This window comes from Seriola aureovittata, chromosome 11 (assembly GCF_021018895.1).
Source record: "Seriola aureovittata isolate HTS-2021-v1 ecotype China chromosome 11, ASM2101889v1, whole genome shotgun sequence".
NCBI lineage: Eukaryota > Metazoa > Chordata > Actinopteri > Carangiformes > Carangidae > Seriola > Seriola aureovittata.
The window spans coordinates 18,011,483-18,027,821 of NC_079374.1; the positions used below are offsets into that span (position 1 = coordinate 18,011,483).

General features: G+C 40.0%; 1 protein-coding gene and 1 long non-coding RNA gene across 2 annotated transcripts; one reads left to right on the forward strand and one right to left on the reverse strand.

Annotated features, from left to right (window-relative positions):
• Positions 1–1,489: 1,489 nt before the first annotated feature.
• On the reverse strand, positions 1,490–5,397 carry LOC130177447 (uncharacterized). The gene is made up of 3 exons (XR_008829020.1): positions 5,301–5,397; positions 1,827–1,985; positions 1,490–1,736 (listed from the first exon to the last, which is right to left on the reverse strand). It is a non-coding gene; the product is annotated as an uncharacterized LOC130177447 (long non-coding RNA).
• chmp2ba (charged multivesicular body protein 2Ba) lies at positions 4,016–15,513 on the forward strand. Its single transcript, XM_056389208.1, has 6 exons — positions 4,016–4,205; positions 7,077–7,168; positions 9,779–9,973; positions 11,698–11,800; positions 12,166–12,272; positions 13,522–15,513. The coding sequence occupies exons 1-6, from the start codon at positions 4,172–4,174 to the stop codon at positions 13,633–13,635; spliced, it is 645 nt and encodes a 214-aa protein (XP_056245183.1). The 5' UTR covers positions 4,016–4,171; the 3' UTR covers positions 13,636–15,513.
• The last annotated feature ends 826 nt before the right edge of the window (positions 15,514–16,339 follow it).

Consider the following 16,339-nt stretch of genomic DNA (forward strand, 5'->3'; position numbering starts at 1 on the left):
CAGCCTGGCCCCAGGGCGAGGAGGACGACGGACTGCATAGACAGAAGAGCGCGAGAGAGAGAGAGAGAGAGAGAGAGAGAGAAAGGGCGATAGAGGGTTGTGGGTTGATGTATGTAGGATCTACCCTCAGACAGATTGGCCTCCTCAGGCTAAAAGGACCTGTGGATAAAAGAGGGTGTCATTGAACCATGCGTGTGTGTGCCTCACTGAGTGTGACATCCAAAATTGGCGCCAGCAGCAGATTTAAACAATAACACCTCACTGTTTGACCTCACTCACAAAACCAACAGCTTGTCTGCAAGATTTGCAAGACTGTGTGTCTGCACATGTTGATATGTATAACTCCACACCAGCATCTAAATACATGTGTGTGTGTGTGTGTGTGTGTGTGTGTGTGTGTGTGTGTGTGTGTGTGTGTGTGTGTGTGTGTGTGTGTGTGTGAGTGCGCGTGCTTCGTGGGAGGCTGGGGCAGTTGGGGGTGGCAATGATGATGAGCAAACACTACAGGGGAGAATAAGCTCTCATTACCCACAATTCCCTGATGCTGCACTGCGCCGGTGAGCAGGACTAGATTCGTCCCATGGGTAGAAATGACTGGAGTCACTCACTCGATTTATTAGACCATCCCAAACTCCCCTCCCCTCTGCCTCCCCTGCTGCTCTCCCCCTGTCTTCCTCCTTCCCACCATCCCTCTGTGTCCTCCCCCTGTCTCAGACACTCGCTATCTTCCATATGTCCTAAACCCTCTCCACTATATAGTACAAGAGAGGTATCAATCTTCTCATACAGATTTTAAGCAAACAAAGTGGATGAGTATATTTCGTGAAATGTCATCAATTTCCTTAATGATAGCACAATATTAGCAGCTTATCGCCATGATCTTTGGCTTCTGTTTAAATCAATGATCTTAGACTTTTTGAAAACCCTGTAAACTTCATCTTCTCCCTTATCTTTATTATTCCCATTGATTCACCCCTCTCTTCTCTTCTGTGATTTTACCCTCTATTCTCCTCTTTCTTTTCCCCCCTGGTACACCCTGCCTATTTCTATCTGCCTTTCTCCATCTGGGTAGCAGTGAAGTATCCATCCATCAGAGAGAAGAAGTGCTGTTGAAATCCCGTGCCTCCCATCACAGCCCCTTGTCTCTCTGTGTTTGCATACAAACATATTTCAGCCTGCTTACATGTCAGTGGCACAGGGAAGAATGCAGCATATAGTCATATCTTATACCCTATTATGATTCAGTGATATATATGATTTTATGCTTGATAAATATGGGAATGAGATACACAACCTGCAGAGGCCTAAGGGAGGTTTGTTGAAATTCTATTGCAAATGACAAAATAGAAAAAAAAAATGGAATCCATGGCTGATGTGTGGGGTGGATATTGCCCCCCCTGTTATTGTAAAAAATAAGGCACCACGTAGTCAGGATTGTGTGTCTTTATTGTGATAGATATAAAGTTGTTGGATGTGAGACATTCTGCAATTTGTCAAGCTAAAGTAGAGCATAAAAGTTGAGAAGGTTTATGTATTACTATAATTTATGTGTCTAAACTACGGTTTATTTCGGTTGCAAGAATAAGTTGTTTTTTTTAAGTTGTTAGAAATAAAGATTGATGAGTTTTTATTTGGTGCAAAATTTCTGCTCTTCTTTTTCAGAAAAAAACAAACAAAAACCTGGTGACTGGACCCACCACTCGGTTTCATTTTTGAATGTCCACAAATGGGTTTATCTGTGAAGAGGGGGGAAAAAAACAGTTGTTACCAGAATACAGCAACTCCACATTCATTTAGTAAATGGATTAGTGCGATTTGTTCTATACCTTAAAGCTGAAAAGCTTGATGTGCTTTATAGCTGCAACTCCCACTGATTGTGCAGAGATCTCATTTCACACATGAACGTCTCTCTCTGCTGCTGTGTGTGTGTGTCTCCATACACTCTGTAGTTAGTGCCTTAACATTACACGTCTGCTTGCCCCAGGCTGGATCACAGATAAGAGGAGGAGAATCATAGAGATAGAAAGTGGAGGAATAAGGGCAGAATGTGGTGCAGACAGAGAAGCAATTCTTCATATTGGATTTATTTATTCTATTTCATTAATAAGTTTCCTCCATTGCGCTTATAATGCAAACTCTGTTCTTCCAGTATTCACTATCTGTAAAGTTTTCATTTTCATTTTCATTTTTTTTTGTGTGTGTGTGTTCCTTTTACTTGGTTTGGAGAAGACTCTAAAACATTAGCAATGAAAAATCAATACCTTAAATAATGATATTTAGATAATCAACAATGATAGAAATAAGGCATGTGGAATCCCAACAGGGCGTCATAAGATAAAATAATACTGATCAGAGGTAGAAAAATGCCCAAATTTGATACCCAAGTATTGATTTACATTCTGTTACAATGTAACAGCAAAACCAGACAGATACAGGCTTGGTACCTACAGGCCCTCTGGGTGCTTGGGGCTAGATTTATCACCACTGGGGCGCTCTGATGATGAGGCCGTTTACTGGGGGTCCCTGTAGTCCTCCACTGATTAGCGTCAAACATCTTCCCTAATAACCTTAACAAGAACAACGCCTCAGGACGACATGCCGATGCATACCGGCGAGTGTCTGTGCACACGCTTGCACACATACACACCTCCTTGGAGGAAGGAGAAAAGTGCTAAGGGCTACCCATCCTCCTCTCCTCCTCCTCAAAGTCACCCCTCTCTCCTCTGCTCCATCCATAACTTGGCATCTCTCACTATTTCTGGGCTGAGACCCTCCCTCCCACCTTGCACCCTCTCTGCTACCTCCCACCACCTCCTTTGGAACAGACACACACATGCACCAAATTGAGTTGGTTATGGTTCAAGAGTCCCATCACCCCACATAAAGTTGCTCTCAGCATTAATATGAAATAAAGCAATACGAATATATGAATACATGCTGCAGTGTAAGGATGTCCTCCCTCCTGGAGATAAAAAGGAGAGGAATTAAATTGAGAACCGAATTTATGATACTTTGAGAAGCCATGGGGGTGATTTTATAGACAGTATTACCCACTGTGGATTGTTTCCACGTGATAGTTCACATATTTGTGTGCTATGATTAGTGTACATACTGATAACATGCTAAGATGCATACACTTCTTGCATGCACACAGGCACACAACATATAAAAATCCCACTTGAACAACTAAAAGGAAGGGAAACCAATTAAACATCAGTTGGATTAAACATCATGTAAATGTGAAAAGTAAAATTCATACAGACTGCAAATGATAAGTGACCCACACATGTCAACATGACTTCATTTGCTTGCCTAACCTTATCATTAAACAGAAACAAGACATTTCTTTGTTTCCAATGAACATTTTCTCAACAGTTTTTCTGCCTTTGTGCTGCCTTCAAGGACTGTATGAAATACTGCAAGTCTATATTCAATGGACACCAATAACCCAAAACAATGGACTCAAATCTCAATACAATTTCATTTAAACAGATTAAGTTGCAGTATACTATTTTGTTATAGCTTCTTTAGCGATATATCTGTGCTTGTCACTACTTTATTTGCTAATGCCTGCATTATATTATTTTTTTCATATGATGGATCACCAGAGCAGCCACCATTGGGTTTTAAATATCATAACCATAGGCCACGATACATAATAGGACTGTGTTTATCATAACATTAACTGTATGGACACATTTCAAGCAGGTACTGACCATGCAATGGCAATGACAATAGAGTTACTATTGTCCGGCTATCCATGGTTACACTTGTACTGTACTCCTACTAGATATCTGGGTACAAAAATAGACGTTGGCATTCGGGTGCTATTCCTCCACACCCACATTCCTAAGACTTGCCCGAATAGAACGTAGATGCAACAGTGTTCACATGGTCCAGATTAGTCAACAGCTCTCTGATAATTATTGGGTATTTTACGAGGTACAAGTGAAGGCAGCATGAGAGTCCCGCCGTGACGTCACGCGGAGCCGTTGAGTCAGTCAGCTGAGGGAGGAACTCCGACAACAGAAAAGTGAACCAGGAAACCGAGGCTGCTAAACTGACCCACCGCCCCGGTCTGACGGTTAAACGGCAGTTTTAACGTTAGTAATAACACAGTATATCAATACAGGATTTGTATTTGCTATTTAAGTTGATACAAAGCAGCGACATGGCGTCCCTTTTCAAGAAGAAGACTGTCGATGGTAAGTTTGTTCTGTGTAAAAAGCTAGCTAACTTGTTTTTAGCCCGGCTGTGTTGTTCCATCTTAAATTAGCTTTCCACAATAAACCCGTTCAACCTGTTCTGGGTCTGAGTCAAGTCACACTGTTTCGAAGTGATTTCAAAGTCTGAAATCAGACTTAATGTAGCTCAGGGGAAACTGCTCCAGTTGTATATGGTTGGATTACAGTGTAACTCTGAACAACAATATTGCTGCTGGAACTGTAATCGTTAGCTGTGTGTTAACGATAGGGTCTAATAGGAAGAAGGTGTCTTCCTGTTTTGTTTGTTTGTTTGTTTGTTTGCTACTCTAGAGCTAAGGTAAAGATATTGTTTTCCAGTGACTGAGTAGAAATGGGAAACATTCACCCCACTCATAATATCTATGACAAAAACGTTAAATATGTCACGCCAAATATATATTAGAAGGTCTAACACTATTTTAACTTTCATATCATTGCTTTATATTTATTCAGATTAATCCAGTAGGTTCCTCACGTTGTGTTTCTCTGGAAGACATTAATTAAACATTAAGTTTTGCCTTACACTTAGACTCTAAAGCAACTGCATTGTTGTGCTGTGAAATTATCCACAGTTTAATCACAAATGGTGTGATAAAATTGTGTAATGTTAGGGGAAGGCTGAGGCTACCATCTTGGATATGTTCATTTTAGTCTGCAATGGACAGGTGTCAAAATTCTGAAAAGCCTTTCAGTCTAAACATTTCAGTATTTTTCCCGAGGCGAGGTAATCATGCTCACAAGGTCATAATGAAAAGCCCTCAGCCTCTCTTTTATCAAATGTAATGAATTGAATCAATTATTCTATTTCAATCACTGATTATATTCACTTTAGGGCTGGATTTCCAGAGGGAGGGCAGACTTAATTTCACCTCTTCTCGGCCTCACCTCAACTTATTTGTGTGGAGAATTCCATAAAAATATCAAAGTATATTGTCTGCATGTTTAACAATAGGATCTGTTGGTAAAGGCGAATCTTTTCACAGCACCTCCTACCTACTCCTCCCATCATTGTCATCACAGTTTCACTCATGCCGATCATCTGCACACTGTACTTACTGCGCTGTGTTACCTCCACCTCCATGCCAAGCCTCTTTCAAGTCTCCACAGCTGTGACATTTCGCAGTCCCCCATCCTCCCTTAATTTCTGTCATCTCTCGCTCCACGGACATAGTTTTTTTTTTCGCCGTTGCCCTGAGTTAGTTGGTTGAAGTGGTTTCTGGGTACTTGGCGAATGAAGAGGGGGGGTCGGCGAGATCACACATATTTGTAGGATGATATCCCTCCCACTTTGAGATGTTGGCGGCACGTCACCTTATACGTATACATGTGTGCTTCTCGCAAGTGGTCCAACGCTCTGACGTGTCTTGACCAAGTTCATGATTGCTGAACTTTTCAGAAAGAATAAGTATTTTTTGACATTTTTTAATTAATTGTTTTAAAATGTATTCTTCAGTGCCTATTTATTTATTTATTCATTTATTCATTCATTTCCCCACTATAATGTTAACTCTGCACATCTTCCTAAAGAACCAGAATAAGTTGTTGTGCAATTCTGTACACATCTATTGTATGTCTGTCTGAAATGGAAGAGGGACCCCTCCTCTGTTGTTCTTTCTGAGGTTTCTTCCTTTTTCCCCATTTTAAAGGTTTTGTTTTGAGGGATTTTTTTATTATTGCAAATGAGGGTCAAAGGATAGAGTGTGGTGCATGTGGTGCAGTGCAGATTATAAATTTGATATTTGTGATTTTGAGCTATATAAATAAAAGCGTCTTTACTGGCCATTAATTTATTTCTGTATTTATTAACTCTGTATTGTCACCTTATTTAATGCTTGTAAAAGGGCTAAAATATACTGTATATTAGAACATTCAGAGGCATCCAGTCTGAATCTGTTGTATTTTTTCTATAGTCAGTGTCCAGACTAAAATCAAGTGTTAAAAAGGGGATACCTGCAAATGTATTTTTGTTTTATGTCTCATTGTCCTAAAGGTGTGTATGTGTGTGTGAGACACAGATTACTTGGATTGTCCCTCTCTCAGAAGCCATGAATGAATGAGTGACTTCAGGGTCATACATTATCTCACATGACACCACTTTGTCTGTGGGCGGGTCAGAGCTGACTCATTATTGGTGCGAGCTGTCCGGGCACTTTTACAGTTGCCAGTGTCAGAGTGTGTTCTCAATGTGCTGCTGATTACTCTGGTATTTTGTGCGCATGTGGGCACACACTCAAACATGTTCACTGTTGATTTCTTCCATGCAGCTGACCTAGACCCTGCCCTTTCTAACTGCATTGCACAAGAAATGTAGTGACATCCAAACTGAAAACCTTCCCATTTTCAGTGATCCATATTTCACCACTGCACATGTAGCACACTGAAAATACCTGAAAAATAAGAAACTGTAGACTGTGGTTTGCCTTTAAACCACATTGTAGAAGAAAAAGTGATGGTACTCCACATTCTTCCTGCTGGTCTTTATATTTGCTCTCTGTTCAGCTGTCAGCTCCTGATTATGTTGGGTATGCAAGTCATGAGTGATGCCAGATTTTAAGACTGGAATTGTCTTTGTTATTTCCCCACAAACTGAGGGCATGGGTTGAAGGGGGGATTTTGACAAAGCCAAAGTGTTTCAGTTCGACTGCCTTTCTGTCAAAATACTGATGTGAAACATGCACACAAAGAAAAAACAAAAAGAAGTTTATTCATCAGGTCAGAGGGTGTGTATTTGCATTTTGGTATTGAGAAAAATGTTGATGGTGTGCAAATGTTTGATATCTTACAAAGTATTAACCGATCTTTCCTGCTTACTGTCTCTCTCTCTCTCCAAAGACATAATCAAGGAACAGTCTAAAGAGTTGCGTGGCACTCAGAGACAGATCACCAGGGACAGAGCAGCGCTGGAGAAACAAGAGAAACAAATGGTGGGACCACACACACACGCACACACACGCACACACACGCACACACACACACACACACACACACATACACGCCCATGCACACACTGTGTTTTGGGAACAAAATATCCTTACCAAGGCATCTTCCATAGATTTCTGCATATTGCATCAATGCTTTATTAAGACCCCCTACGCTCCCAATAGAGACACACTACATCCATTTCCTACAATCTGGGATTGAACCTGATTGGCTAATGGGTCTAAACGAATAGACAAGATAGATCTGGTATGGTGGCTTTGCTTCGGGCAAGTGAGACCTCTCTGTCTTACATACACACACGAACATTGTTACACGATAAAGCTATATTCGCAGACGAACACATTTCCCCTCTGAAAGATGAAAGAAACCAGCTGTGTCGTCTCCCCTCTGTTGTATTAAGTAAATATCATACAGGACATAATTACCTCCCTGGGGAACCAGATTTTTTCCTCATTAATGCTAACACTAATTAGTCTAGTTTTTTTTAAAGCTTTGTTACATGTTCTTAATAAAAGATACTTTCGTTGAGAAATGGAAATGACCTATATTTGCAGTTTAGCACAATCATGACTGTCTGTTGCCCCCCACCATGCACGCTGTCAGTGAGTGTATGCACACACTTGCACATTCACATGTGTACGCTGCATAGCAATGGCACGGAGCAGAGATTATCACCCAAAGATCCAAGTACTTTTAAAGTGAAATTGTTCATTTTCCAATAAATTAGAAAGAGAATGGAAAAGAGAAAAGAAACAGACCTGTCATGAAGGTCCACATTCAGGAAATTAGGACATGCATAAGTTCTCTTCCAGCTGGGTAAAAGAATTAATGCCCTTTATTAAATTTGAATGTAAGGCATTAAAAAGTTAGGTTTTTTCACAATGCATGAAGGTTTCCATTACATATGTTTTATTAATCACAGCTGGACTTGATGTTGCTTTACAGTAACATACTTTTTCTGTTCTTTCTATTCTTTCTATTTATTTAACATGTTTCAGTAGCCACACTCAATGAAAATATTGTTTTTATTTACCTCAGATGTTAAAGTGATTTTAGGTCAAATTTGGAGCAAAATATTCAGTAGTCTGAAATTTTGCTTGCTGAAACAAAAATCCATTGAAAAAACACCAGAAATCTTCAGCATTTTGTTGTTAATACATGGGCAAAGCCCAACAGCCACCCAGTTGTTTGCTGCATTGTTTCATAGGAGAGCAGTCTTTATCCATCACCCCACTCCTCCTCCCTCCTTTTCTGACAGAGCAGTAAATAAGGCATTATAAGCTTCACATCAGCAACAGTCCCACTGCTCTCGTCTCTGTCTTTTCCCTGTTGATACATTCATAGTTTTTCAGATGACAATGCAGTTGACATTATTATTGTCACTTTGTCCCTTTTTTTCCCTCACACAGCTCAATTTTTTTTCTCCTTGGCATTAATTAGATTTTTTTTATTCCTTACAAGCAGACGAATACAGACTTAGACAAATGCACCTGTTCTCTCTGTGTGTGTGTGTGTGTGTGTGTGTGTGTGTGTGTGTGTGTGTGTGTGTGTGTGTGTGTGTGTGTGTGTGTGTGCGTGCGTGCGTGCGTGCGTGCGTGCGTGCGTGCGTGCGTGCGTGCGTGCGTGCGTGCGTGCGTGCGTGTGTGAGAAAGAGACAGGGAGCCAGAATGTCTATTGCCTCTGCACTATCAAGCATTAATAATTGATTGTTATTTCCTGAAGAGGATGTTTTCAACGCACACACAAGAAATAAACAAGGCATGGTGGAGCTGTTGAACGTACCAGTGCTAAGATGCCTGGCTAGCTTACTGTAACCTGCAGCTCCACTCTTTTCTCTTGGGATGCTCACACACATTCATGCCCACAGACAGCATCCTTGTGGGCATCAGTGTATTCTGATGTTTACCAAAGCTAAAAGCATGTATTTGCCAGTGAGTAACATTTGATCCGGACGGCTGTGTTTAATATTGTTTATATTTGCAAACACATTGGTCTCTCGGGTTTATTGTGGATGTTTGTATATCAATACATAGTATGTGTATACTTGTGTGTGTGTGTGTGTGTGTGTGTGTGTGTGTGTGTGTGTGTGTTTGTGGTATATTTTCTAATGTAAGGTGTGTAAGAAGAAGTTATACTTATTGATGTTGAGTGGAAAAAAACACATTTTAAACTACATGAAAAGTGTCCTTTGTTCTTTATTTATATTCTTATGCACAGGAACATTATGTCTAAATGAAATGTAGATGATGTACTTACCCATAAAACCAGGAGACTCAATCACTCTCAATAGCTACAGTGGATTTCTTCCAGATTAAGTCATATTTGATTAGAATTTGGCACAATTAGTGGCTTCTCTCCCTGCTTTCTTTTCTGTCACACCATACCTCTCTGTTATGTCGAAAATGGACTCAGTTCTTACAATTTTCATTAATATTGTGTGAGTGTGTATACTCACACTCATTTGCTAAATTTGCTATTTTTACTAAAATGTACATTGTTAGTGTTAAGTGGGAAAAATGCAAACAAACCATGTAAGTCCTCTAAGTGTCAGGGAAGTGTACCTAGTGCTCACATCCTAATCTTTCCCTCTCCAGGAGGCAGAGATCAAGAAAATGGCAAAGAGTGGTAACCGCGAGGCATGTAAGATCCTCGCCAAGCAGTTGGTCCAACTGAGGAAGCAGAAAAACCGGACATACGCCGTCAGCTCTAAGGTCACCTCCATGTCTACGCAGACAAAGGTCATGAACTCCCAAATGAAGATGGCCGGTGCCATGTCCACCACAGCCAAGGTAAAATCCAAGGCCCAGTTCAACTGGTCTAAAGTCAGATTATAAAATGGAAGTATGCATCAGTTTGTAAGAAGAAAATGCTGCACTGCGAACAACAAGCAAGAAATACTACTTATTAATATGTGTATACAAGGACAACTCATTGTGAAAAGCATGTATCAGACCAAAACGGCCTCTTTTTTATTTTTTTAAGAAAACTGTGCCGACCTTACAGATGGATAAATTCCAGATTAATTCCTTTGTTACATAGGTTTGCCCACGCTTATATTAAAGGTATAGTTCGGGTTATTTGACCTTGAGTTGTGTGAGGTACTTATATATAGTCAGTGTATTTAACTGCAGTAGATTTGGGCCGGCGCACTCCTGGTGGTTGGAGCACTGGCACAGAAGCTGAGCAATGTGATGTGCTGCAGTCACAACACATGTTTTATCCACCGTTGAACTCCCTTATTCCTACATATGAGCGCGTCCAAACAGCGCACTGTACAGCGCTCATTTTTAGCGCCTGGCCCCGTCCACAGCAGCACATTGCTCAGCGTCTGTGCTGGAACTCCTGGCTGCTTCTCCAAACTGGGAGCGTGCTGACTCAAATCTCCTGCAGGTAAAGACACTGACTATGTGTACCTCACATGACCCCACCTCCAATAACCCAAACTATCCCTTGAATACTTAAATAACTGCTATACATTGGATATCCACTATATTCACTTCACAAGTTAGGTGTGTTTCTGTTTTGAACAGGAACTAGTTTCAGTGTTTGCTCGTATCAATATTTTAGTGTTGTAATTAAAGTATTAATGCGGGATCTGTTCACGTCTAAAACTGAGTCTTGTAGCATCGTTATTAATGAAGTGTGAAAGGTAGTTATTGGCCAGGAGCGATGTACTATACAGACTAAGCAAACACAGGCAGGTCAAATATAATTAGGCCTCAGTTAAATGGAGTGTGATGAGGTGGGTGTGTTTGTGTGAGAGAAAATGTGTTAATTGTTTTATATTTTATATTTATATTTGCAAAACTTGTTCATACACACACCAGCATATTTTTCCTAGAAAAAAAGTTGCAGCTTCCATTCAGCTTTTTCAGTGGAAAGTGCATCACTTTCCACCCACAATGTTGAAAGCCAAGGGTTAATATGATGTGGAGCAGTATGTCAACTACAGTCAAGCACAGACGGGGTATACAGTATGTTCTCAGATGTGTGTGGCTCAGCTGTGAAAGTAGGCCGCCTTTGTGCTGATCTTTCACAGGAAGGAAGGAGATGCATAATTTGTGAGTTAGTCTGTGCTGTGTTGTTTTAGTATTCGTAATATCCAAATGCGCTAGTAAATGTAGAGCAACTTAAGCTAATATTTTCTTGGGACACCGATTTTTAATAAGTGTAGAAATCATGTCGACTTTGCTTTTTCCAAAACTGCCGCTCCTGTATAAAAGGTCATTTAACTTGAGTATGTTTACAAGAGTAAAAGTTGTCTATATGAATACCATATGAGTCAAACTTTAAATTTAGCGCAAGTTAATTTTTTGTACTCATTGTTTCACCCTCCTCGACTGTGTAAGAACACAAGTCCTACAAATTCCAGCACGATGTGAGGTTGTGCTTATTTGCAACACCCCTTGTTGTTTCTTTGCTCAGGAGCAGTTCTTACAATGTGTCGTGTCTCCTAAGCAGCAGCTAAAAACCTTCAGATTAATTCTCTAACCTTCTTTTGTTACATCAACAGACAATGCAAGCAGTGAATAAAAAGATGGATCCTCAGAAGACCCTGAAGACCATGCAGGACTTCCAGAAGGAGAACATGAAGATGGGCATGACAGAGGACATGAGTAAGGACACACACACACACACACACACACAGAAGGAGCTCTGGTATTTACAAGCTTGCCAAAACCAGATTGTTGAGATATGTGTGAAGGGTGCGAGCAGTGACATGTGTTACAATCTGTTGTGATGGGAAAGAGAAACATAAAAATATGATTTTGACATACAGTACATATATAGAATGGCTTTTATAAATTTCAAGTATAAATGGCAACACACAATCATCCATAAATATATATATTTACTAATTAGAATGTAAAATAGCATTTTAAAAAGATTGCTAAAAGCTGCCTCCAGACTGTGACTGAAAATCTATGTGTTTGACTCATCTGTCCTTATCTCTTCCCTCCCTGCCTCACTCTCCGTCCAGTCAATGACACTTTGGATGAGATCTTTGATGAGTCTGGGGATGAGGAAGAATCCCAGGACATTGTCAACCAGGTTCTGGATGAAATCGGCATTGAGATCTCAGGAAAGGTAAGAAATTAAAAAGAGAGGGAGAGAGAGAGAGAGACAAAGAGAGACAGCGACACTACCCCCACATACCTTTACACTAATGACTGTTAGAAAGTTAATAAGTGTAATAACGATTCAGGTAAAAATTGGAGAAACAGTAACATAGAAGTTAAGACATAAGGTTTTACCACATATTTTTCAGATGTAAAACGAGGTGCACGTCCCCCAGCAACATGAACTGAACAATAAGCACGCCACGTCTTTTACTTGACTGTTAAAATGTATTCCAGCTGCCACGTGGTGGGGCTAGCCTTCAGCTCTTCTAGCGCTGTAGTGTGTGTAACTGCCAGGCTGACCATCTGCTGTGTGTCTGGCTCCCCCTGGGGGGCTCCATGAGTTATTACCTCTCAAAACACAGCACACAAACCCACAAATTGTCCAATAAATGAGCAAGCAGCTGGAGAGAACAAACAGTCAGCTTTCATAAAAACTGTTTTTGTGTTTAGGGATGGTAATTATTTCCTGCTAAAACACAATAAAAGAGGGAGCAGATATTGTATCATGCACTTTCTTAGAAAAGCAAAACAATAAAGACTTTCTCAACCAACCCTGAAGCTGAAAGGAAGTTACAAGACTCATAAACTATGGTAGTTTGGAAGAGACTAACATAAGCAAATAAGCAACCATGTGTTTTTTTTTTTTTTTGGAATTATCCTTCAGTGTATCATGTTTTTAAGAGTCAAAACAACAAACAGAGAAATGGCTACACTTTTTCAGCAAACCCAAAAGTCATTTACAATGGTTCAAATTTGACTATGCCCTTTAGTGGTAAGTGCCAGATTGTTGCTGCACAGAAAATATTTGACTTTAAACTATTAACAAAAAAACCTTTTTAAAGAATAGATTAAAGAAAGTTGAAATGTTAAGTGTTAACCCTGTTTTTTCTAGCAAAGGAAGATAATAAAAATAATTTAAAAAAAGTTTGTTTAACTGACACCCAATTGCATTAAAGGTTGGGTTGTTTATAGTTATTTGAAGGGACATTACACATTATTTATGTAGTATGAATGGTTACATGGAGTTAAACTAAGAGTTTTCCAATATAATTGATAGTAATTATGATCAATCTGACCAGGTCCCTTAGATTTGGCTTTGGATTGGCAGTACACAGCTGTGCACAGCAGGCAATCTTACAAGTACCCAGCTTTGTGTTAAGTTTGAGTTGAGTGTGCTTGCTAATGGGATTTTTCTGCCCATGTGCGTTTTCCAGATGGTTAGAGCTCCAGCTGCAGGAAAGAGCGTCCCCGGCGCTGCCTCCTCCAAACAAGCCACCATCTCTGACGACGAGATCGAGAGACAGCTCCGAGCTCTGGGAGTGGACTAATCGCCATCTTTGTATTAATGTTCACATTAAGAACAAGTGCAACATTAATACTGATTTATACAGACTCTGCTATGGTTCAAATTCTACAGGTGTAACAAAGGGTGTACACCAACACACACACACACACACACCTGACATTAAGATGTACATTAACACAAACATATTCTCACATTCTTCGACAGGTGCAGATCATTAACACAGAACATCTGATCTATTTATGCGAAAATAATATTTATTATGACATCAGAGTGGCCATAGCCTGAAGGTGGACCATTAATAGGTGCTTGACCTGAGGAACCACCTACACTGTTGTTCACCACCCATCTCCGTCTTTATAAGGGCTACATTGACTGACAATGGATGGTACACGGTAATTAAAAAGAGCTTAATGGTTGTCAGTTAACAGATGGAACTCGTATTTCTCCTACTCACACTATTTGCCTGCTATCTTTGATGCCATTTGTTCATTTAAAGTATATTTTTTTGGGGCTTTTATGCCTTTAATGGACAGCACAGTGGAGAGTGACAGGAAACAGGGAGGCAGAGAGAGGGGGAATGACATGCAGCGAAAGGCCGTCCGATGCGGGATTCGAACCGGGGCCAACTGCAGCGAGGACTGTAGCCTCTACACATGGGGCGCCTGCTTAAACCACTACGCTACACGACGCCCCCATTTGTTCATTTAAGACCCATCAGATTTACCTTCTCTCTCATGAACACATCTCCTGGGCAAGTTTTCTGTTATTATGGGTAAAATGCTGTTAATTGATTCCTTTGTCATCATCAGAGTACCAGAGATAGGACTCAGTTACTTTACTGTGCAAGTGAAAGGAAGAAAATGCATCATTACCCAGTTGATAACTGTCACCACACAAAGCAAGCAAATTGGTCGAGTAGATCATTAATTATCATGTTTTTAAAATCTTGGTAGTGAAGACAGACATATGCATGTGAAATGTGTAACTGACATTGCCTTTGGGCGAGGTTACGGCCTTTACTTTAATTGCATGAGATGATGAGACAGATTGATCTGAGTGCAAACTGGCTGGTATCTAATTAGCACTGCGGAAGTTCCAACGCTGTATAGACTAAACTTCACCAAACACAAATTAGGACTAATGAAAGACTAGCATATCAAAGAGTTTGGAATCGATTGTTTGATACTACTGAGTAATCAAATGAGTTTGTTTTTTCGGCTTCTTGGTTGTTGCTTGCTGTCTGATTTGTGTATTTTATTTTGGACTTGGGATTTACACAGTGATTGTAGGATGGCACTGGTCCTGCAGTCCCTCTTCTCTTTCAGCTGCTGTGCAGTTACTGTCATTTGTGGTTTTAAGCTGCCTCACTCACAAATAGACACACACACACACACACATACACACACTACACCACTGCGAGAAAATGATGGACGTGTTTGCTAAAATGACACTGTGATCCAAGAGACGTTTCTCTTTTTCAGAGCTGAAGCGGATTCCTCTATACAGTGATTTGTTAATGTCAGCCAGCTTCAGGCTTTATGACAGCGACAGGCATCTGCTCATATTAATGTAGTCTTTATCTTTCTCCAGCCGTTTGTTTCCACACTGATTCCCAATGCTAAAATACATTTTTTTCAAATTTTCATGCATGTATCTGACATGCTCAATTCACAATTCATATTTTTTTGTTTGTAAATCATTCTTACCTCTACCTTCTAACACTCTCTTGTGATATTTTGAGCGGAAACAGATTTTGACATTGAGTGCTGTTCCATTTGGAAGTTCCCCCTTTTTAAAAGGTGTACAATATGTATACTCATCTTTGTTTTCTTCCATGTCATTGTAAAGTGACTGTGTAAAGGGTTTATGGCTTTTATAAGGAATAAAGTTTCTTCAGGTACGATGTGGTGATTGTACAGTTTTCTGAGCCTCTCCCTTTAAAGCACCATGCCAGTATTTTTGCAAGCTCAACTATAAATTATGTACACTTAACATTCTTGCAGACCATTTTTCATTCATGCTGTGTATTTTTTGATTTTCATATACAGTATATTTTATCCAACCATTCCAGACACCCATCGATTTGCAGTCATTTCCTTATGAACTGCAGCTTAAAGTATTAGCTGTGATGTAAAGTACTGTATATATGAATTACAGTAAATGGGGGAGAAAAAAAAATGCAAAATCACTATTTTGGTCTTTTAAGAAGAAGACACTGGATAAACATTGACTCAGATGAGCATTCTGCATTTACCTCTGCAGAATGTAATGCTGCATCATGTACAGTATAAAGCATGCGTTAAGATGAATGGAAAAAATGAAAAACTGGGATTAGTTGTTGCCATCTTGTTAAAATTAAACAATGATGTGATATTGATACCATGTTCTCTAAATAAATATACAATACAATTGACAAAAAAACCAAGAGTAAATTTGGAATTTAAGAGACGTAACTTCCAAGAGTAGTAATGTTAAAGCTTTGGGCCTCTGTGGCACCAGCACTAAGAGGCTTCTCAGTAACTTCATCATTACTGTACTATGACTTTCCACTGTGCAGCCTCAGAAATGTGGCGGCCATCGACAACCCTGCTTCATTTATTTCCCCCGACAACACTCCGGTTTGACAGCTGTATATGAATCACAGTGGGAACTGCTTGTTTCTGAATTAAAGTGTCTTCTGGCTTTATTCATGAATCCCCAGTGACACCCCCGTGAATTGTACAGTT

Bases quoted from the DNA above. Each gene is read 5' to 3' on its own strand.
- chmp2ba (XM_056389208.1), top strand. From the start codon at position 4,172: ATGGCGTCCCTTTTCAAGAAGAAGACTGTCGATG. The intron at 4,206-7,076 runs GTAAGTTTGTTC...CTCTCTCCAAAG, and splicing joins CAAGAAGAAGACTGTCGATG to ACATAATCAAGGAACAGTCT. The intron at 7,169-9,778 runs GTGGGACCACAC...TTCCCTCTCCAG, and splicing joins AGAAACAAGAGAAACAAATG to GAGGCAGAGATCAAGAAAAT.